The sequence below is a fragment of the Epinephelus fuscoguttatus genome, linkage group LG11 (assembly GCF_011397635.1).
Source record: "Epinephelus fuscoguttatus linkage group LG11, E.fuscoguttatus.final_Chr_v1".
Taxonomy (NCBI): domain Eukaryota; kingdom Metazoa; phylum Chordata; class Actinopteri; order Perciformes; family Serranidae; genus Epinephelus; species Epinephelus fuscoguttatus.
The window spans coordinates 13,185,834-13,210,344 of record NC_064762.1 but is presented as its reverse complement, the minus strand read 5'-3'; the positions used below and the strand labels follow the sequence as shown (position 1 = coordinate 13,210,344).

Here is a 24,511-nt window from a genome sequence, read left to right as displayed (position 1 = left end):
AGTTCCCCGTCTGATAGGGCTGTCTGTTTGGGAAGTACTAAGTGTATGACTGTTTGTAAACTGATGACTGTTGTTTTACTGGAAGCATACAAGAAAAACACATTTTTCTTCCCGAATTCAAATGGTCATCTAGGAAATGAAGCATTCCTTTTACTGAAGTAAAAATAAAGTCATGAGTTGTTTTATGTATTTCCTTCCTACCTATAACCACCAGATTTAGCAGAGTTTTGCCACCCTGCCTCTTCTCCAGTTCAGCCTTGATATTGATCGACTGCCGAGCCTTTCCGGAGGAGCGGCCTGGGGTGGGAGCTGTGGGGGGCTCGTCTCCATTTGACCCTTTCGATGGAGTCTCGGGACGCTTGGGCGTGGACTCTGAAGCAGGGGGAGCAGTGGCGTTTTCAGGGCTGGCGCCTCGGCGTGCAGAAGGGGTGATGACGCCGTTCTCCCCTGCGCTGAGGAGAGAATGTGGACGAGTTTAATTGTGGGGAAACAGATAATTATGTCGACATGATTAGTTGCTCTGAGGTATTCCTACACAAGGTAGTAGCTTAGTTTCAGGTTCACAGCTTATCCAAATGTATAATCCTAACTGATTTTCATTACAAATAAATCTACTATTTTGCTAAAGGCTAAATGATTTCCAATGTAAAAAGAGGAAGGAAACTTATCACAGCCTGAAGGGTAACTTTGATATTTTTTAACCTGGACCCTATTTTCCCATGTTTTTGTGTCTATGTGACTAACAGCGACTATTCCGCAATAGGTTCAGTATTGAGGAGTAGTGCTCTGACTGGGCCCAAAAATTAGTTCAATAGTCTGTCGTCTCGTGCACGACAGGTTCAACGGTGCTTCTCTTGCACAGCGATCAACAATGATGCAGCACGCAGATGACTACCGCTCTTCGTGACATGTTAATGCACATCTCTCCTACTGCCAACCATGTCACCTTGCAGCCCCTCTTTCTCCCCATCTTGCTTTCTGTCCTTCTCTGGCATGCACGCTCTCGCGACATCCCCGGTTCTTTACTATATTGCTCCGCTGTCACGTCACTTTCCTGCTCTGTCGCAGTCCCCCTTCACTCTCTTTCCCTCTTGATTCAGTCCAATAAAAAAAAACTGCTGGATTGGCAAGAACTCAACCCAATTCAAGTCACAGGCAATAATGACAATATTACACCCCAACCTAGCCGGAACCCAGTGGGTCGGGTCGGGCCTGGGTCGAGCTGTCAGTGGTAACCACTCTGAGCATGCTTGCACCATCAAGATACGTCCACTAAAAGTGCTTGTTTTTGACACTGAAAGACTCAGATTGTTGTTTTAAAAGTCTGACAACATTATGGAAAGGATCCCTACAGAGACAGACCTTTTTGTGAAAGAGTAAGATCTTTTTTAACCAGAAACAGCCCGCTATCGCCAAACCCACCAGACCACATTTAAAGAAACAGTAATTTAAGCGTGTATATCGTCAGCATATTTTCCCAACTAACTGGGTGAATTGAGGGTTTATTTCAACCAAACCAGTCTGTGAGTGTTGGAACAGTGGAGAGACGAACCAAGACAGCTTTTGTGAGTTTTATTTTGTTTCTGACGACTGTGAATGTGTGTGAATGTGTTATACAATGATAAAAATGGCTGTTTAATTAAATGGAGTCTGGTGAGTTTGACGACAGAAATTTCGGGGCTGTTTATGGAAAAACAATCTTACTCTTTATCAATATGTTCTGTCTCTGAGGGATCCTTCCCATAATGTTGTCAGAAAATAATCTGAGCCTGTCAGTGGCAAAAACAAGCACTTTTATAGGAAGTAAATTAACGATGCACAAGTGCGTCTATTTGTTCCGTTTGAGCCTGTTTGGCTGCTGCCGGCTGTTGTTTCCGTTTGTCACTTAGACACAAAAACATGGGGAAAAGAATCCACGGTAAAAATACCAAAATTCCGCTTTTAATGTTTTGTACCGTTTCATAAAAACAGTGTGTACTTGTGTGTTAGGTACCTGGGAACGTCAAAGCCCATGGTCTGCTTCTTGCCAGAGACGGTCATGCGGGCCACTTTGGGTACCACTTCAGAGTCCAGTTTATTCTGAGGCACATCTCTGATTTTAGCTGCAGGGAACAGAGGAACAAAACTGTACACTTGCTCACAAACAAAGGCAATTATGACTCACTGTGGCCAGTACCTGTGATGTGGAACAAATTACAATTTTTCCCTATTTAAAAAGGGCAAAGAAGTGACCTTCAGTGTATGATAAATGGCTTGTGTGTTTTGGCAAACAGTTGCTACAGTACTATCTTCCATAACAACCAGGATGAGACTGACAGTTTCTCCTGCTAGATTTTTCAGATGTAACTGACCCTCAGTTAAAACCATCATCGCATTAAGTTCATCTAGATGTACGACTTTCAGAAGTCATTTCATAGTTGACAGTGTAACAGCCCCAGACTACAGATTTGACATACATGAGATCTGATCTTTCAGTTTCTGCCTTGCGACAGATTTATTATACTTCAGTATTTTTCAGTAGTTGTTTTTTTTTATTCGTTTCAGTAAGTTTCCAGAGTGGGCCTGTGTTTCAGTTCAGTTTTTATTGTTTAAAAATATTAAGTTTAGTGTTTACTGGTTTCAGAATTAGTTTATGTTTTTCTATAACAGAGGGGTCGATGTCAGGGTCAAGATTTAAAACGTTCACAGTGGGTATTGCAATACAAACACACTGTGTAGGCAACTGACACATAGCCATGAAGGCATCCCAGTCTCAATAAGCACACGCGCCGATGCCTCCTCGTGCTTGTTGTATTGTCAGATTTGACTTTGATTTTTAGAAATCTACTTGTCCACATACAAATTATTTTATTTCTTTGCAGTTATCATGTAACAAAAACAGGTTAAATCCACCTTGCTCTCAAACTTGAGGCAACTGCACAACACATACTTGCAGTTTCGCCTACATCTTTTAACGCCACCCCACTAAACTCATGTTCCAGGGGCATTAAAACACTCAATTGCACTTCAGCTTATAAATTTTGTCTTTACCTGCCACCATTTTCTCACAAATGCCCTACCAGTGCTGTGCATGTGCAACTCAAAACAGTGATGACAAGAAAGTGTAATGGCTCACTCCTTATCTACTTTCACCATCAGCTCCAGAAAAAAATGTGTTAAATTGTTTTGTGCCAGCTGGGCGGGTTACTAGATTTACAAGCCCAACGTGGCATTTTATTCGCCCTGGGAAATCAGGCGACCCTTATTGTTGAGCCTTGCTAAAAGTAAAGATATTCCCTGTATATTTAAGTTTAGTTTCCGATTTTTTATTGTTTTTTTCCCTTCTAAAATCAGTTAACTCAAATGTTTTACACCCAGTTTTGTTTTTTTAGTTTTAGTTAACTACGATAACCTTGCTCTGACAACAGAGTCACTGATTAACAGTGATTATGCATCATCAGATTAATTTAAGTCTGATGTGTTTTTTCCAACACATTTTTTAAAACCTGCAGTAAAATACATGGTAACACTGTACCACCAAGAGAGCTCATTCAGCACTGTACACCATTGTGGTGTTAAGACATCCAGAGGATTGTGCAATAATGTACTTTTAATGACTGTTTTCCTTGTAATTGCTGTGTGCCTTACAGGCACAGATCATTTCTATTCTATAGTTTGAGCATGTGAGGCAACCACTTGCACTCTGAGCCTCCATCTATCTGACTGCTAGTTCATATTTTCTGCAGCAGTGAGACATGCTGAGGTCATTGCTTTGTCATCCCAGTCCCAAATGGCCACCGGTCCCAGTCATATCAACCTCCTACTGATTCATTTAGACTGGGCTGCACAGCCAAACCTGCTGCACCCTTTGTGCGTCTGTGTGTGCATGTGTGTGGCAGTGACATCCTGGTTCAGAGAGGGTTAATTTCAGAAGTGGCCGTTGCCTCCCGTCTCCACGTAAATAGAGCAGTGTGACGGAGCATTTCGCAGAATGAATCTTGTGAAAAGGTGTCGCTTCAGCGAAGTGCAGGGCTGGAGGTGAGTGTTTGTGTTATCACACATAACGGATTCAAACAAAAGTGCACGTAAGAGATACCCACAACGCACAGATACCCAAAAATGGTTAATTTGGTACAACTTGAAAAAGTGATGTTGGTCATAAGATGTTGCTTTCCCTTTATATTTTTGATTATCATCAAAAAGCTTCAGTCTTAAACCCTTTATCAAGACTGAAAAACACACTGCTCTGCTCTATCCTCTTTTTATCTTTGTCTTAAAAGACTCAAGTTTACTAAAAATAAATGTCTTTATCTTACAGCTTTGGTTTCGCATGTATATTATAAATCACTTTAATCCTCTGTGTGCTCATTTAGGCTTCATGCAGTTTATTCATCATAAAAAAATACCCTGGGGGAAAATGAGGGTAAAAAGGAGGTGTGATTCAACAGAATTATTAATGGACTTTCTCTCACCAAGCATTCTCTGAATGACTGGCTCATACATTGGAGAAAAAGTCCCTGTCGTTCTGAAACACTGATACACAAGTGAGGCAGCTCACTGCAACCTGCACAGTCTTTTTTTCTGTATAAAGAAAAGACAATTATGTGCTGCTTGTTACCACATACTGATCCTTATCTATTTAAAAGTTTGGGAAAAAAAGGACAAACTGCAAAGATATTCTCACACATAACTTATTAAAACCGCAAGCTTAGCATAAAAAAACGATGGTGGGTGAATGTACTCCTACACTTGCACTTGTAATTGATGCACTTATTCAGAAAAGCATCAAAGTTTTTTGAATGTATGGATACATGTGTGTGGACTGATATGTATAATTTTTATAGTTTTCATTATGTAAAATCATGCCCAGATATATTTCATACTTTTCTCTACGTAAATTCTGCATCTAGTCAGTTGTTATCTGTGAGCCTCAATACTGATAATCTCAGCACCATCACTGTGTTATCTGTCCTGCAGCGAGCAGCAACATGAGATGGAAAAAGTCCTCTCTGGGGAATTTCGGTTCTTCCTGCAGCTGGGGGCTTTTAATGTCCCTGCTGCGGTGACGTGGAGGTTTCTACCACCTGTGTCAAACAGGACACCAGACGGCTTGAAATTCACTTATACGGAACATCAGCTGTGAACAAATGATCTCATTAGATCACATTACATGAAATATGATCACCGGGATCAGGTAATTAAACCTACACCTCACCTTATGTACACTTTGGAGATAAACCACAAATTAAAAACCAGAGGCAGAAGAAGTGTTCTGATCTTTTACTGAAGTACTAAAGGCACATTGTGAAAATGAAACTACAAGTTATAGAGCTGCTTTCAAAATCTTAAGTAAAAGTATTTAAGTATTATCAGCAAAATGTAATTACAGTATGGAAAGTCAAGGTACTAACTGGGTAGTAAAATGTTCCCCGTCTGTGTTTTACTATTATATATATGATATTTTTGCATCAATATTACAGCTGCATTAATGTGTTTGTTGCATTTTACGGCTGTAGATGTTTAAAGGGATAGTTCAGATCTTTTAAAGTGGGGTTATATGAGGTATTAATTTATATTCAGTGTATTACATAGAGCAGATGTCTGTCAGTATGCCCCCACTTTGGAGAAGCAGGCAGGAATACCACCACGAAAGCGGAGCAATGTACTGCTGTAGTCAGGGGTTAGCGACAAAACATATTTTAGCCACCTTAAAAAAAATTTAAAAAAAATCAATAAGAGTACACTATATTGAGAATATTAAGAATATTTTCACTGCGTTACCTTTACTTTAACGGCTTCAGTTCTCCCAGCCACCAGACTCCATTTACAAAAACATCATCGTCATTTTAGTTCCCTGAATGCAGGAGCTGCTGGTCTGCGCTGCCTTGATCAGTTTGTTTGTGTCATTGTGTGACTTTGGCGAATCTAAATTAATCCCTTAAAATGCCAAAGTCACACAATAACACAAACAGACTGACTGATCACAGCAGCAGTAGACCAGCATCTCCTGTGTGTTGAGTAATGTTAAATCACTGTTTTTCTTAATGGAATCTGGCTTTGCTATAAGGGCTTCAGTTCCTGGTCAGAAATCATTGTTTCATGGCAAGGTAAAGCCACAAACCAGTGGGTCAAGGTCCAAAGGTGACTCTAAAATGTGTCAAGATTGTAATAAGCACTGTTTATTTTTAACTGCAGTGAATTTCCGGCATTTCCTGCTGTAGAGTGAGTGATAAACGGATAGATACCTCGATGGCATGGCCAAATGAAAGAATGACGCTGAATGTATTAAACTGTGTGGACCTTGAACTAATGACTAAGGAGAAATCTGGAGCCCATGGCTGGACCAGTTGGGAACCACTGATCTAAATCTACCATACAGTTAAACTGATGTTGTTTTTCAGTGGCTGAAATACATTTTATCGCTGACCCCTCTACAGCAGTACATTGTTTAGCATCTGTGACGGTGCTCCTTGCTTCCTCCAATCTGGGGGTGTGCCTATATTAAAAGATACGAACTACCCTCATCACATTGTGCTAATCCCTACTCCTTTATATAATGTAAATTTTCTCCCAGGGGAGCATGCCCACGGACCCCCGTAGAGGGTTCCGACACCCCCCTGTAGTCTCTAAAAATTCTGTGGGAAACACCGTATGATATTTGTGGTTTCCACTGGACAGGAGGGGATGAAGAAGAACTGTAATCTGACAGTAACTAAAGCTTTTTACTTTACTTAGCGCAATAAAAAGTACTCTGGGATGCAGTGAAGTGGAAGTATAAAGTTGCATAAACTAGAAATACTTCTAAAGCACAAGCACCTCAAATTTGCTCGAGTAGAAGTACTTGATCACGTTCTACCACTGATAAACAAAGTGCCTACACACAAACCCATGATAATTAAGTACCTCAAGGTTGTTTACTTTAGATCTTCACCGCTATATTTCAACTTAGCGCGAAAACGACAGGCGCACCCTAAACAACTACCCCAAGGTCTTAAGTGATATATAACCCCCTTTCTAAGTACCCGACATCTTCCTCTGTCAAAACAGTTTAATACCTTTGCAAACAACTGACTTGGCAGATACTTTTTTTGGGGCTGGCCTGGGGGCAGCATTAAGGAGGGCGGCCTGAGAACGACTATACAGCGCAATCAGCTTCTGAGGCTCCGAGCAGGATCTCTTTACACCGTTTGGACTGGCAGGTAAACAGTTGGTGTCCTCCCATCCAGGATTTATCTGGTATAGGGGACCCTTGCAGTGACTAAAGAGTGAGTGAGTCATCTGTACACCTTGGCCTGAGGGCCCAACTGAGCACAGGAACAAGAGGAGTCCGCCCAGGATATGCAAATATCAACCCTCCCCCCGAGTCCAAAAACACACACATGTATGAAAGGCAAAAGTGAAATAACAAGGGCTCTGGTTGAAAGAGAAGGTGGTGGGGTGACTGATTGCCTCGCAGGGGCAAGGTGGTTAGACAACAGAGAGATAAGGACAGATAGAGAGAAATCTACTTAGATACGAAACCTTTTAAAGCCATAACACTTTCCCCTAAAATATTTAATAAACAAATGACTTTGATTGTCATCACAATAAAAATTTGAATTCTGTAAAGAAATTTTGATGATGAGAGCCCCGACCACTTGAGGCCGCTAAAGGCTACAAAAGACAAGAATAATGTTCAGCTTGACTCAAATCTTCACAGGCCTTCTGTGGGGGGGAAGTTAGGGGAAAATAAGGGGAAAAACATTTTAACTGACTCAAGCACTTACCTGGCCCGATATGATTGCATAAAAAAGAGCTAACACAGATTAGCTTTGTCTGACTCTGGCTGAGGAATCTTCAGCAAAGTTTGATCTTCAAGTCTTACATAAGGTGATTTCCACCAGTGAGGATAAGGGGAAGCCACCTTGCATGGTATATGTTTGGGTATAAAACATTCATTGTGGCACTCCCTTGTACATAGCATCAATTTAGATTAATGGATATACCAATGAACCAAATTAAGGGTTAAATTTCATTCGAGTTCAAGAGAAAAAATTGCTGAAGATATGAATGAAAATGACTCTGAAGGAAATGAGACTGCTGGCTGAGGAAAACGCTTTGAGTAGGATCTATCTGACCCCTTTCAGGATGAGTCACTCTCTCACACACACACACACACACACACACACATACACACACACACACACATACATACACAATGAGGATACCACCTAACACTTCATAGAATGACATCTATAAAGATATCTCCTCATCCTCTACACCCACCCACTCGTCAGACTGTCAACCTTGAGTCATAGCAGCCACCTGAGAACTCTCACCTACTGTTTACAGATTTCAAAATACAGCTACAGTAGGCTTTAAAGTGCGTCTCTGACCTAAGGCACGAAAACATCAAGGTCGGGGTTGTTTTGTTTACCAAAATAATTCAATTAAAAAAAAGGTCATCAATTTTAAGTCTGCTGTACATCCACTTTATTCAAAGGTCGTCTGCTTAAAGGGACAGTTCACCAAAAGATCCAACAGACACATTTTACCTTTTGCACTATTTATCAGTCTAGATTGTTGTGGTGCAAGTTGTCAAGTGTTGGAGATATCAGCCGTAGAGATGTCTACCTTCTCTCTAACATAATGGAATTAAATGGCACTCAGCTTGTGGTGCTCAAAGCGCCAAAAAATCCATTTAAAAAACTCAACAGCAATGTCTCTTTCCAGAAATCATGACCTTGTTGCTCAAGATAATCCACAGACCTTGTTGTGAGCAGTTTCATGTAGGAACTATTTTCTATCTACTGAATTGCCCCCGCCAGTCACATCACCATGCCAAGGGAAGTGTGCATCTACTGCTAGCTCACCTAGCACCACTGAGCTGGCTGACATTACAGCTAAGCCAAAGAGGACCCCATTAGTTTTTACATCTCGCACTGTCACGAGCACGAGCCTGTCGTCCATGGATAGATGCATGTGTAACCTTACTTTCTTGTTCGGTAGCGCTCTCCAGTCCTACAGGCTACAATTGCTCTTGTTTTATCTTCTTTAATTTACACCAACATGCGGCAAGACAGCGCAACATCCAGCTTCCCTCTGAGTCTCTTACACTAACACCTGTCCCCAGCAAAGCAATGTCAGGTACGAACTACAGCCACTCTTACTTAAGGATAAGGGAACACAAAATGGCAACTTACAGGTACACATGAAAATATATGAATAAAAGTTGAAGTTCTATTAATGATAAAGGAGTAATTACCATATGTAATAATAAAAATTACTTCTGTAAATCCAAAACAACAATGTGGAAAAGGTTTTGTGACTTGAGTAACAAAAATAACCCAAAATATGATGTGTACAGTAGCTACAGTTACACATGCTTCCTTCTCGCCTCCTGATGATCAGGCCTTCTCGAAGCGCACCCGACTTTAAAGTCAATTTAAAAAGGTGGCAAAATGATGTATATAATACCTCCAAGTCTGTCACATGTTGCCATGGGGCCCAGTAAGACTTTTCCCATTGAGTTAAATCAGGAAAGAGACACCTGTAAATAAGAGGTAACAGTTTTGGGGGCTTCACAACCCCCACGAAATAACTCACTTGATCCATTTGGTGCGATAGAAGTCTAAAAGAGCCACACAATTAAATCATTTCATCACTATTCAAGCTAGTAAAGGGCTAAACAATACGCAGCCAGCTTGGCCGCAGTACGTCTTGAGTGCACTTGCTCTAAAGGCCCAATGATGCAGATGGTCTGGCTAATTTTACACCCACAAAGTCAAACTTTTTTGGCTTCATGCACCACCGAGCAACTCTTACAAGAACAAATGAAGCGCTGCCTCCAACACTGTACCGAGTTCTCTTATGCATCCATGGCGTGGATACAGTTGGCGGGTGTAGTAAGAAAGTAGTCCCTACATGAAGCTGCTCACAACAAGGTCTGTGGAGTTATCTGCTACACTATTTTGCCAATTGTCTTTTGATGCTGATTTACATGCTGCCAAGCTCAAAACATCTGATGTGGATGAAGTCTTATGGCCAGAACCACAATGAAGGGGCGATTAAGCGTATTTTTTTTCTTCTAACACATATGTTGTTGTTTTCCTCTATGGTGCTTTTGTGTGAGCTGCGTGAGAACATTATGAGAAAAAAAAAATCCCCTTATATGTATTTATGGTGTCCTATGTTCTAAATATACATCTGTACTTTACACATTTGGATACCTGTGTGTTGGTGTGTTTACAACAAATATGACAACTTTACTGCAGCCTGCTAAGTTTATACCCTGCACACAAAAAAAGCAAAAGCCAGAAGTACCTTCTACTCACACTATCAGTGCTTTGTTAGTGGTTCGTGTGTTTATTCAAATGATGGTTTGTGTGTTCTGTATTGACGGAAAAACACAATTTTTTTCCAAGACTTTGAAGACTTCTGCAAGAATTATTTGCCTTCACAAGAGGTGTGTAAAGTATTGCTGGTTTGGTGTAAGGTTTTGTGGTTAGATCTGCAAAAATAGGCTTTGGTTTCAAAGATAGTGCCTCAGCAATCAGAGAAGACCTGTACTGAGGAAGAGATTTCAGACGAAGCACTGAAGAGTCCAATTCGACCACCATATTTGAATCGGAATAAAAACCAGGGGGATTTCTTGATAACTTGTTGCAGGCGCTTATCTGCGCTAACTGCAAAAATGTGAAAAGGTAAATTTGAGATTGCTACCAAGCTGACCCAAGAACATCCACAGTTGTGACTCATGACTGGATCCACCTCTAAATACAATATTTCTGCACTTCCACTGATACACTTGCACCAACATCGCTGTCATAGCAAGGTTTGTTTTTCTTCGGTCTGCAAAACCACAACATGTCGGTGATAAATGACCCAGAATAATATCTGAAGCCACCCCACAGACCTTGCAAACATTCGCACAACTACTTTATGAGGTCAACTCTCCAATTTCTTGTAATAAGAATGCAGCTTTTTCCACTTAAACACAGAATCCTACTTCCTGTAAACACACCACACCACAACAAAGCCATAGTACTGACAGCATGTCAATCCAAATGCACCCGCTTTCTTTTGACCACTTGTTGTTGGTAATATGGTATTTTCCAGCATTGGCACCACATCACAACAACACTGTGTTTGTGCAACATGTACGCTTTGCAGAACTGCAGAACCTGTAAAAAACACAAAATGATTTGATCTGAAGCCTTTGACAAAGCTGTGAAAGCTGAGAGACATGATCAGATTTTTCCTACGTAGGTGGTGTGTGAGAGACACACAGAGTAAAAGATGATCGGCTGCTGCGCCGAGTCGCTGTGCGCCCGGGCTGACATTTTCTCCCAGAGTGCAGCTTCCTGCTCAAACCCACACACACCAGCTCGCCTTAAGAAAAAAAAAAAAAGAAAAAAAAAAAGGACATAACAGTTGCTGGACAAACCCACTTGCTAATAAGCCTGATTCATTTCTAGACTTTCACATCTGAACGAAACACTGTAGATACATATCTTCACTCACAAAACCAAACACACCACAACATCTCTAATACACCTAATTATTTCCAAACATTGCATTACTCCTAGGACCTCGCCTAAACTGAGAAACCTGTTTGACTTCTAATGTTTGACTTGTCATTATTACCACTATCTACCCTTTTATTATCTATCATTACCCTCAGGCTCACCAGTCTATGTTTGACACCCTGAGGGTCCACTTCACTCAGCTCTCTGCACCTGTATAAAGTTTACACACATCTAGCCCAAACCCTCCCTTCAAACAGCAGTCTCACATTCAAGACAACAATGAGGCACTGCAAGAAAATGACTACACAGTAAGGAAAGTTTGACATCAGCCCTTATCATCTCCTCCTGTCTCATAACTGCAATACAGTCCAGTGTCCTGACAACAGTAACAAGATTAGGTATTTTAAAGGTTACCGCATATACAACAGGTCTCCTTACACTTGTTGGTGCTAATGAATGTTGTTATCTACCAACCCTTGAACCAGTCAATCTGAAGTCTTAAACGTGCATTTCTTTTTTAAGGCCAAGGTTCCCCATTCAAACCAATACCAGTGACTCACACTAAAAAAACCGAGATGCCTTAAAGGGACAGTTCAACTAAAAATCTAAACTACATATTTTACCTCTTTCCTGTAGTGGTATTTATCAGTCTAGATTGTTTTGATGTGAGTTGCCAAATGTTGGAGATATCGGCCATAGAGATGTCTACCATCTCACCAATATAATGGAATCCATCTACTCACGGATCTGAAGCCCATGCTTGTGACAGCGCAAGATGTTAACATTAGTGGCGTCATCTTTGGGTAAGCTGTAACGTTAGCTAGAGTCTATTTGGGGGTAGGTAGTATGGAATTATGACATACCATACTGTCGTGCTTTCATCTTCCAAAATAAGCTAGGCTAACCCGTCTGGATGTGCATGAGTAGAAATCACTGAATAAAACAAGGGATCTTCCATTTCTGCCAGTGAAGGCAACTCCGCTGGGTTGCGGTCTCCAGCTCGGGCACAGAACAGCAAGCGTGGTCCATGCAGTGAGCTGCTAGCACCGTTCAACCTTTACGAAGTAACACTTTCGAAGACTTGCAGTCCACATACGGAATCTTATCACGTCAGCGAACCAATCAAATCATTACATCTAGCAACAAGGAAGCATTTGTAAGGGAAGAGAGGGGGCACAAACGTAACTATTATGAACTGCCTTACAATACCAAAAAAAATATTTATTTTTTTTCTTGTAAATGCGCGTGTCCCTTTGGATCATTTTGTGTCACTCTCTAAATGCAGATGTTTTTGCGGGTCTGTGAATGCAGTGCAGGCAGAGCTCAACATGAGTTCAATAGCACTTCAAGAGTCGTGAGGTGGATAACTGGTAGCTGATCAGATCCGATTGACGACGAGGAGCAGCTGCTGCAGAGACGTGATAGACCCAGTTAAGTTTCACTTTCAATGTGCCTGACACTTCTGCTGCTCCATCTGTGCCAGGAGTGACAGTATGGTGCTTTAAATAACCAACCGGTATACACGTTTCAACAGCATTCCTACTAAAAAGTCCAGCTTCAAAAATAGAAAGTCTAATTGTGACAGGAGATGTTTTAATCATGGCTGGCCACCACAAATAAATCAATGTGTGGGAAACCCTACGCTCAGCGGTGCTAGGTGAGCCAACAGTAGATCCATGCTTCCTTTTGCGTGGTGATACGGTTGGCAGGTGTAGTCTAGTAGAAAGAAAACAATTCCTCCATGAAACTGCTCACAACAAGGTCTGTGGATTATCTTGAATAACCAGGTCATGATTTCTGTAAAGAGACATTGCTGTTGAATTGTTCAAATGTATTTTTTGGCACTTTGAGCACCACAAGCTGAGTGCCATCTAGTTCCATTACACTGGAGAGAAGGTAGACATCTCTACGGCCATGTCTCTAACACTTATCAACTCACACCAAAACAATCTAGACTGACATTTAGCACTACAGGTAAGAGATAAAAAATGTCATTTTGAGTTTGAGGTAAACTGTCCCTTTAAGAAAGTCTTAGATAGGCTAAAGAAATACATACACTGCATATTTTCTTTCTAAAACATTTTATTTTACGCAACTCCTTAATAGTATTTAATTGATGCCAATATTTCATCCTTGAATACAGAGTTACTACTGTGAAAACATACACACTCTACTCATATTTTAGATCCAGATAGGGAATACAACAGGGTTTTCAATGGCTGTGTATACTCAGCTCAAAACAACCACCCTAGAAAGACACATTTTTGCTCTCAGACACACAATAACACACCCAAACACAACCAGAGAGACACGCCCAGACACAGGTGCATTCTGAGTGTGTACATTCAGTCATCTTTATTTCAAAATTGACAAATTAACCTCTGGCAGAGTGTTATGACACACCCTACGTGAATCAAACTCATTTGTACATCGTAATATTAAAAGCTTGTAAGAACAAGAAAAACCTCTTTTACCTCAGGTCTGGAGGCATTCATTTTGACTCATCCAGTGCTCTCTTTATTCACAGCGCTTGCATTCATAGTAAACTCATTCCTACAATATCAAACATTAAAAGTGTTCATTTGTCTGCGTGCACGTGCATGTGTTTGTTCTCGCTCCCTCATGGGAAAATCTCCAGGTGTCCTCTAAACCAAAATGTCTACCCCGTGATCTCAAACACAGGCAGCAGTAAACCAGAACAATGGTTAACTGATCCATATTCCAATAGCTGCAGCACACCTGCAAACAAAATCAACCTTTTTTTTCTCTTTTGAAGGTTCATGCAGATCAAAAACTCACAAAAAAAAAAGAGGCCGTGCAGAAAGAGTTATGCTTTGAGTTTTCCCTGGCTAAGATTACACTACTTCAGTCTCATACAAAAAGAACGTCAATTAAAAAGCCAAATGGCCATCAAAGTGTAGAAAATAAGACTCAAATTTAAAATGTAGAAAAAATATTGAGCACAGTAAATGAGAAAAGTTCTACAAGTTCTTAAAATACATACAGTCCTTTGAAACTTAGCTGCGATTATTTCCAAGCTGCCAGAGAGACTGAGCAGTTTATACTGTTTGAGTGAAACACTGTTCTGTGTGTAGTAGCAAAATGAGACTTGTTTGCGTGCCTTTATTAAAAAAAGAAGTGCATAATGTGGTAATACTGTTTCTAGCAGTTTGTTTAAGCAGTTATCAGTGTGTCATTCTCTTGTACTGTTGGTCCCAAAAGTTTATTTGCTCTCCATGATTGATTGTGGGGCATAATTAAAAAGACTGTTGACCCTGAGGGCTTCATCTCTTTGAGTTCAGTTCAGTTGGTGGAGCAAAGGCCACCCAAAAGATCTGAGGTTCCCATCCAAAGTGAGCCAGTTTAGCACCAACCTGAGCGCTGCTGAGATAAGGGAATACTTCAACCCCCCAAATGACCATTTGAATATCAGTTACTCAGCCTGTGTTTTGTTTAATTTCCTGCATGCCTCTAAGGAACAAAGTCTCCAAAAGCGTAGAAAATTTCTCAATGAATTGAAGTCATAGTGGTCCGCGTTTAGCAGCAACAAAACTATATCACGATCTGTTTGCAAACTCACACACAACTTGTGCCGTACAATCCAAGTTTCATTCATCCAGTCGTATGCTCAGTACTTCCCAAACAGACAGCCCTTTCTTACAGGGAACTGAAGTAAAAGTGAAACTTAATGTATGCTATCTTCACGCCAGACTCCATTGACAAAAACAGTAATTTTACTTTTAAATTACCATTTTTGTCAATGGAGTCCGGCTTTGAAGAGAGTTTAGATTAAGTTTCACTTTCTGTTCAGTTCCGTGTCAGAAAGGGCTGTCTGTTTGCATAGTACTGAGCAAACCCCTGGAAAATAAGTTGTAGATTATACTTTACAAGCTGTGTGAGGGTTTTTAAACAGATGTTTTGATATAGTTTTGCTGTTGTAGAATGCGAACCCCGATGCCAAAGTTTTCTTCACAAATTCAGCGCAACACAGGGTAAATAACTGGTACAAAGCTTATCATTTGGGCAGTGAAGTGTTCCTTTAAGTAAGATTTGTTTCCTCTTGTCTACCTGGTGAAAGCTTTTCGCTGATTAGCACGGACGATGTCATCAGGTGAGGGCGTGTCGAAGCGGAACGGTGCAATTGGTGAGAGCGGGGTATGCTGCGCTTCAGATTTGTCCTGCGATTTCCACAGGAAGTCCTGGTAACCATTTCCTGTCCTCTTATCCCTTACTGTTCTCTTTAAACATTTTCTCACCCGTTTCTGATGTTTGCGGCTCGGAACTGACAAAGTAACTGCAAAAACTGACGGCTGTGCAAACACCGAAGAATCCAGCCCCATGGAAACAGAAGTTGGAGAGGACGGTGAGGGAAGGTCGTTGTCAAAGTGACGAGGGGCTGCTCCATCCGACTGGGCCATGAGTGCGCTCAAATCAATAGTCTGCTTCTGCTTGGATGGCCTGATGTTTTGGTGGTATGGTTTGTGGTTGAGCATACACTTGGTACCACCCTCTGTAGCACCCTGTGCTAACACACCAGCCCTTTCTGGTTTTGCTGGTGAAAGGAGCGAGGTGAGGGAGTACTGTGACCCATTTGAGGTGGTTGAGGTTTTGTCTTTGTGTTCAGATGCCAAATGTGACAAAGAGAGCAGCTCAGAGATGCCAGGTGGTTGCTTCAGTGCACTTGCTGGAGATTTTGCACTCACGGGTTGAGGGGAAGTGAAGGAGCTGTTGGTTTGATGCTGCAGGGCTAGCTGAGACAGTGACACAGTCCCACCTAGGCATGCAGAAGCACTGTTGGTTGGTTGAGGAAACTTGAGTGTGTTTGCTGGTTGTCCAGTGCTCTGTGATTGAGACTGAATGTGCATATTCCTGTTTTGGTGCTGTGAAACGAGAGCAGACAGCAAGAATGTTTGTGCTGGTCCCGCCATCCCCTGACACGTCACAGAAGTTATGCTGCTTTGGGGAGTAGGAAAGGAGTTACTGAGGGTTGGGCTGCGGTTTGAATGTTCCTGGATTAAATCAGCCAGTGATGGACTTCCCTTAGGATCGGCAATTGTGGCTTTGCCTCCAGTCGCAACTCCCACTGGGCGCTGATTGCTCAAGACGACAGAACTGAGACTCCCGAACCCAGGAGGAGCAGCCAGAGAGGAGGTTACAGTTGTCATCTTGGGGTTGTTTAGTGACAGACTACTGAGTGAAACTGAGAGGAGGGTGGGGGCTGAGCCGGGAGATGTTGAAGTCATGTTTAAAGACGCCAGCGTTCCAAGTGAAAGACTACTCTGATTGGACAGAATGGACGGAGGTGAATGAGATCCTACGGTGAGAGCACTTAATGAGGGCACACACAAACCTCGTCCTACGTCAACTCCTCCTGTCGCTTTACTCTTCTGCCCGTGCTCAGACATGAGCTGTGCCAGACTGGCACCACTGCTAACACAAGCACCGTTCTTTACATTTTCAGAGCTGCTAACTACGGGGTCAGCCTGATGTTGCGATAAGAGGTCGCGCAAGTTTGGTGCACTTGCTTGCACATGCGGGCGTGTGTGTTTGCACCCATCAGCCTGGGGTTTATGTGCATTGGATGTAGTGTCTGTGTGAGAAGCAGACAAGCTGGCTCCTTACCTTACAAAAGCCAATTGCAGTTGTCGAAGAGGAGGGACAGGAGCACCGCAGAGCAGAGGCCAGATGAATCATACGATAAACACGAGGGAGAAGAACAGAAAGAAGGCACTTTGTTAAACATTTGCATTACTAATATGTGTAATTGCACACATTTGTGTGAAATAAACAGGGAAAAGCCACTGGCTGTTAAGCTCTCGTGTACACACAATACTGATAAACATCATGCAAAATGGTCTTTTGTTCAAGTATCTTTAGTGAGAACCCACAGGCAGTTAGTCAAAAAAAATCATGCTACAGTATCAGATGTTGAATTATCACCACGCAAATCATTCATGGATCCATTCTGCAACGGTCCAGGGCTGAAACTAACCATTATCTTCACTGTCCATTAATCTGTACATTAGTTTCTCAATTGAGTCAGTTGTACAGTTTATTAAATGTCAGAAAATGCAGATCAGTGTTTCCCAGAGTCCAAAATGACGTCCTCAAATGTCATTTTGTCCACTACAGAAAGATATTCAGTTTCCAGTCATAGAGGAAAAAAGGAACCAGAAGATTTTCCAATTAAAGAAGCTGATTTTTTTTCTTAAAAAAATTACTCAAACTGATTACTCGATTGGCAAATTAGTTCAATTTATTTAATAGCTGACAACTTATCAAGTATTTACTTATCGTTGCAGCACTACAATATTCTTGTTCTCATTTCTTAACCCAGCATGGACTTTAAACCCTGTTTTACATTAATGTGGCCTACATCAAAAACCCGTTACAGCTGCTTTGGGTCCGTTTCTCCATTATCTTTAATTCTTTACAGTAATAATATCAGCCTTTTGTTCATATTTACTTTTAAGTCAAGGATAATTGGTCATTTATATTATATACTAAGATAGGTTTTTGGAAGATAGATGTTTGGTTATTACGATTATATACATATACATGGGTTATTTTTGTGTGACAGAGTTAAAAGATAATAAATTGGTATATTTAGAAAAGTCTTAGGTATAGGTTTATCTATACAGAGGAAGCTGTCTGTTTCATTTCACTCAATGCATTATGGAGAAGGGGTGGGATTTAGTAAGTTTGTACTTCAGAGGAGAGGGAGTCACCTTTTTGAACGCGTAAATTTAAGTAACAATACACTAACATTTGCTTTCCATTATATGTAAATACTACTTTCTATCTGTCTGCTTGTTTGTCATGTCATGTCTTTTTGTATGTTTGAAATAAATATCAAATATTTACAGTCATTTTAACTGATGACGTCTGCTCTTGACTGGACTCTAAAAGCCAAATATATTAATTACTACGTCACTATAATATGATCACCATTCAGTTATATTTGAGTGGAAATATTATTCAAGATGTAATCAAAAACAGTAAAATGTAGGAGATGCAAAATATTTTGAGTCGCAATGTCTGTTTATACTGAACTATTTCTAACTGTTAATCAAGTGATACAAATAGACGAGGCCTTATGTTGTGCGTGAGCAGGGACGGGGACTGAAACCTGGTATTAAACGGGCCCGAGGGCTAAATTATTAAAATTAAATTATTATTTTATCTGTGCTGGGTGTAATTTATCATAATGCTGCAGCCTTTCATTCTGTCAGGGCTGAACTCCTTCACATAATCATAAAAACAAACACGCACACAATGTGAAAGGAAAGAGAGGCTGTGGTAAAGAGGAATTGAAAATAACTAAATAAAATTAATCAGATTGACAACAGGTGCAATCAGTACTGTAAGTAAGTTCAATAAAACCTTGGCAAGTAAAAACCAATACTTTCTTACTGCAATACACCTGTTCAACAAGCATAAACACCTTGACATGTAGAAAATGAGTCTGTCATCTGCTGCAGCTATGTTTTACGCAAGCACAGCACGCTAGCTCGGCTAAAAGCAAACTGTAGCAAACAAGCTAAAATGAAAGCTGTCTGTATGTAGTCTAACTCTTTAGCATAGTTTGCCATTTATCTTAGAATTGGGCAAATTCTTTGAAACTTAGCTGCCGGCTGAGACAAACAGCCTCTCCTCTGTCTCCCAGAGGTACCTGCAGGCAGTGAGGAATGACTGATGCTGACTAATGAAAACTAAACTTTACTCAGCTCTGTGATGTCAGGAGTATTGTTTATACAGTGACTGCGCTGTTTTAAACATTATCGTTGCTTCGTCAGGTGACTATCATTCATTCAAAAAGGAAGTAGCAACATGGGAAAAAATAACACATACTATGAACTGGCTAACTGTGTACTATCTGAATCATTTTGCATACAAGCTAAGAGCCTCTTCAGATCTTGTGCTGTGTTTGGCAAATAACTGGAGAAAATGTTCAAATGCCACCAATAACATTCTCTAATATGTAACTACAGTCAAGAAAAATCCCTGACTAATAAAATGACCATAATTTGATCCACTCCCGGCGTACCTTTCTCTGCCTCTGGTCTTATTCTTTGTGGAAGCGGCTCTTTCTCCTGACCCACTCTTGCTACCGGAGCCATCTCTTCATTGGTGCTTCTGGTAACTGGGGCCGTCTTAGCGTCTTCAGACAGGACTGCATCCAGGGCCTTCTGTGGGTCGAATCCGCATCTTATGGCTGCCTGGGTCAGGACTGAATCTGGCACTGCATCTCCGAGCACAGTGCGCATATGGTCCAGACAGGAATACAGCTTGGCTATAAAGCACAACACACACATCAGACACAGACATTATGTTTGTGAAGCAGAAAACAATTAAAGATTAAACAAAGAACAACAGATCAAGAAAATAAACCACGTTTAGCATTCTCAAACACAAAGATCAAAGGTGAAGGTCAGAAGATCTTAATAATATTACCTTGATCAAGAGGGTCGAGGTCGTGGCTGACGGTCGGGGACATGGGAACATCATCTTCATATTCTTCCTCTTCTAAAGGCTCTTCCCTTGGTGCTTGCCTCTCTTGACGTGAGTAGATGAACTGATTCGCTGTAAAAACCACAAACATCTTTACTTATTGGCCAGTTACAAACTAAGAGATGTGATGTCTGGTTAATGCGGTATAATTTAAAGGAGAGGTGGGTAGGATTTAGTGGCATGGAGCAGTGAGGACTGCAGACTGCAACCAGCTGAAACTTCTCTCATGTGCCAAACATGAACTCCTGATTAGGAATTCCTTCAGTGTTCATTGTTCAGGATGTTTTTATCAGGAGCCAAATTACCTGCAGAGGTCTCTTCCTCTCCAAAAGAAGCAAACCAGGTGATTAAAACACTAAATAAAGAGGTTTCAGGTTACAAATCAGGGTTTCTCTAAAGCTATTCAGCATGTCACAGACTTTTTTTACTGGGATGTTTTACTGGGAGCTGAATAACATATACTGTAAAAATAATGGCCGTAGCTACTGAGATGGCACCCATTGGTTTGAAGCCTCGAGTTCAGCGCCCAAGCCGTCACCACTTTGGTTTTTGGGAGCCATTACTGGACATATTTGGATGAGAAGCTGGCGTTGAGAAGGAGCAAGGAGTGGTCCTGACTGAGAAGTTGGGGACACTATTGGCAGACAGCCTGTCACTTAAAGTGAGTTGTATAAAAATCCAACTTCTATCAGTAGTCATAAGCAGTAAAAAAAAATAGCTATAGAGACCAAATGCGTTTTTATACCAGGCTGCAAACATATTTATTTCTGCTGTAACTTTGGGCATTTTAACACGGGGGTCTACAGGGGTTGACTGTTTCTGAACAAAGGAGTTTCACATTAAAAAAACCTGCATCTTTCAGTTGCAGCTCACCATCAAAGAATTCCCCTAACTCCTACACACTGGACCTTTAAGTGGTTATTTAGTGTCATAAAACCCTTACTGAAAATAAAAATAAACTAAGAAAAACTGCAGTTTTCCACTCATAAATGTCCTTTATGTTGCTAGTGTTATCTTTAACTGAGTAAATCAAATGAAACTAAGTTCTCACAAACTATCTATAAGCAAATATATATTCTTTATGCCTTCTAATGCTGCATTCACTGACACCAACCTGTTGCTGGTGATATGCAGCAGTAGTCATCATCCACAGAGTGTCCATACACGTCATCATCGTCAAAGTCTGGAAAAAAATATATATACATTAATATTAAACTGTTTCTCTCTTTCTTTACTTTACACAGACATACACATGTAATGCAGCTGTAGTTAAGATAAAGAGCCCTTTGTTGCAGCTGTCACTTAGCCTTGTCAGCAACTTTGCAGAATGCATAACAGTGAATTGGGGGCCACATCATTTGCTGTGCTTACTTCACTGTAGGTTTTAGAAATAGGGCGGTCTGGTAAGTTAATAAAGTCAGGGGGTGTCTATATGCAACAATGTATTAGAAGCTTGTAACGTGTCTTTTAAAACATTGCAGAGTTAGCTAGCTAAGTAGCTGCCTTTAACTTTAGTGAACATAAACATTAGTTAGCTTGTAGCTACATAACCAATGTAGAAACACCACATTTAGCTCTAACGTTATACCGTTACTCTGAAAGCTTGAGTATATAAAAAGACAACAGTATTACGTTGCAATGTATCTTGTGCCAGGTGCCAAGTGACACGACAGCAACGTTATCATGCCAGCTAAATTAGCTAGCGTTAGCTGTTAATGCTGCAGTCAACGACAGGGAGACGTTAGCTTAGCGGCTAACGAGTTTAGCGGTTTGAGGCCTTGCCGTGACGCTTAAATCGCTACCAACAGCTGGCTAAGGTTCTCTACCTTCATCGTAGTTGTAACCTCGAACATTTCTGTGCCGAGACATTTTGGTTATGTGTCTTCTCTCAGCCTCAGGGTAAATGTTTTCGGCTCACAGACTGCTGAGGCATGTGTCTCACTGCCCGACTGCCATTGCTGCCGCTGCCGCTGCTGCGTGAAATTACAGCAGTTGTCAGGACACAATCGATTCTTCAACTTCTGTGATACGTAATTTAAATTAAAACTTTTTTAAAGTCTTATTTTTTCGTATTACTGCGTTTTGCTTGATGGTCAACAACGAAGTTGTTAAAATAAAATTTTAAAAACATTTTTTTCTTGCTGACGTAACTTCCGGTTGCAGCTGCACCGATGCGGCCTGGGATCAGATCTACCAAACCAGCTTCATAATTGAGTTGTCATAATTTGCACCCTGTCTGACAGAGAAAAACTGACCTCCAATCGGTTAATGTTTGCAGAGCGTATTTTCTACATACATATATATTGGAATGACTAGGAGTTAAGTAAAATTAGACCAAATATACGATATATATTTTAAGAAATCATCAGGGGCAAAGCAGGAAGAAATGTAGGTTTCATTAGCAGTTATAGCACAGAATGGAAATCCAGTGATAAGAGTCATTAAGGTCTGAGTAGTAAAACAGTAGGGGTGGGCAAGACCATGAAATTTGGTTTCAATATGATACCAACCCAACCAACATTTGTATGCAGGGCCACGTGGGTTGTAAACGGGATGAAAAATTGATCATATGTGGGATTGTTCATGGGTTAAATATTGGCCCCATACCTATCGTCTACATGGGTGGGTTTACCCAAGTAAGCCCCAGATAAGATGCCCATTTTGGGCTCATACCCACTTAACATAACCATGTGGAGCCCACTTGGACAAAGCCAAGAGGGCAAATCCCATGTAGGGCCAATTTTTCAACCCATAATCAACCCATATGGGCCCTACATACGAATGCTGGACGGGGAGTAATCCAGGGCCAGAATCCCCAAAATCGATACAATACGTTTTATTATTAAAATGGCTTGTGTACTTTAATGTAGAGGTAAAGGAGTGTGTCATTATTTATGACGTAAATAATCAGGGTGCTAAAGTAACAGCTAATGGTGACCAATAACAGTTTGAAAATGTGACATTAACCAATGCTGAAGATCTGAGTTGACTAAAATATTAGTTTCACTATACGTCAACATTTCTCGCCTGAGCCTAACTAAAAACTTCTGCAAGTGAACTCTGTGTCAGGGGTCTAGATGCCGAGGCATCTCCCACTGCGCTTCTTTTCAGTTGCAGCTCCAAGTTCTCTTTCTCATGTTTCTTTTTATCTCTTTTATTGAGCCATCACTCCTCTTACATGTCAGATTAAACTCGTCAGGATGCACACAAGATGTGTTCACAAGAACAGAACATTATTTGCACTGACAGTTTTACTCTTAAAACAAATAGGTACAATGAAGAAAAGAGAAACAAATCCCTTTTTTGTACCAATCCCATCAAAGTTAGAATCACTCTTCAAAGTGAAAATGTAGTATCAGTTGTAATATTTTGCTACAGATCCACTCTTATTAAGGGTTTAATGCATGAATCTGTCATTAGTCCTGTTCTTGGAAAAACCAGAAACTCTCAAGAGGATGACGAAGATGATCCACCTACCCTTTGATGAATGAGGAAACACTTAAAATTCATATTAATGATGATGATGCCCTATTAATGTGAAAGAGGAAGCACAATATGAACAATGATAAAGTGATAGAGTTTCTTTCCTCCCTGCACAACCTTGTAAAAATGATCTGAAGAGGTCAAGAGAGGTGCACTTGAAAAAAAAATGCTTGAGAGTTTGCCTGCACAAAGTGCACGCACAGCTCTCAGTGCCACTTGTGATCTTGGGGTGTGAATGTCTAAGGTTGTCAAAGGTTATGCCCGATGGTTAGAGACCAACCCATCTGAGCCCACACTCTACACCGCGCACAAACACCCAGTGAGTGACATCACTTTTTCCTACTATCTTTGTATCACAAGAAACTTATAGCCTGTCGACCACAAAAGGGAAAGAAATAAGATGTATGCACCCCCCCCCCAGTGCTCTTGTGTCTGTGCACGGGTTTATCTGCCACTTGGTCTCTGCATATCTACATATGGTCACACGCATATGTGCGCAGGTGTATGCATGTGTCCTGATCTCATCCTCTGTGGCTTGTGTGCTGATGAAAGAGAGGAAGGTGAAAATGTCAGACATTAATCTGATACCAGTGATGCAGGTGAGGTATACACTTGCACATCTGCACGCGCGAAATGAAATATGAGGTTTGGGGTGTCTCCTCAATCTAAAAATAGCTCAGAATAAAGAAAGACGATTGCTTAGGTAATTGTAAAGACCTTTTCACAATGATGGCTCATATTGCAACTGGCAGTTTGATGAAGAGCAGCTGTAATTGACAGGAACTAGTAAAAACGAGAAGGGGGAGTCATTCATATCAGGAAGGGACAGTAGTGGAGTTTATTATTTCTTGTGCACAAAGTTATACCTTTGGGTGTGTGTCTGTCTGCGCGTGCATGTGTGTGCCTCTAAGTGGGTGGAGGTTTCCCCTCTAAAATTCCACTTCCTGCATTTTGAAGTCTTGGTTGCACATCTACATGTCAAAATAAACAACTGCACACACTCGCGCACACATGACACAAACACGCTGGCT

The 24,511-nt window shown here is 41.0% G+C and overlaps 1 protein-coding gene across 2 annotated transcripts in view; it reads right to left on the bottom strand.

Moving 5' to 3' along the window:
- Positions 1–22,034, bottom strand: part of hbs1l (HBS1-like translational GTPase) — a 37,908-nt gene extending 15,874 nt beyond the window's left edge. Inside the window, exons 1-6 of one of the 2 annotated variants that reach the window (XM_049589626.1) lie at positions 21,824–21,991; positions 21,112–21,180; positions 19,941–20,069; positions 19,534–19,779; positions 1,994–2,102; positions 202–452 (exon numbers count right to left, since the gene is read on the bottom strand). In XM_049589626.1, coding sequence (XP_049445583.1) covers positions 202–452; positions 1,994–2,102; positions 19,534–19,779; positions 19,941–20,069; positions 21,112–21,180; positions 21,824–21,866 — 847 coding nt within the window. In that variant the 5' untranslated portion in view covers positions 21,867–21,991. Of the gene's footprint in view, positions 1–201; positions 453–1,993; positions 2,103–13,815; positions 17,104–19,533; positions 19,780–19,940; positions 20,070–21,111; positions 21,181–21,823 lie in introns of those variants that run through there. The other variant, XM_049589628.1, reaches the window with a different exon arrangement.
- Between the last annotated feature and the right edge of the window lie 2,477 nt (positions 22,035–24,511).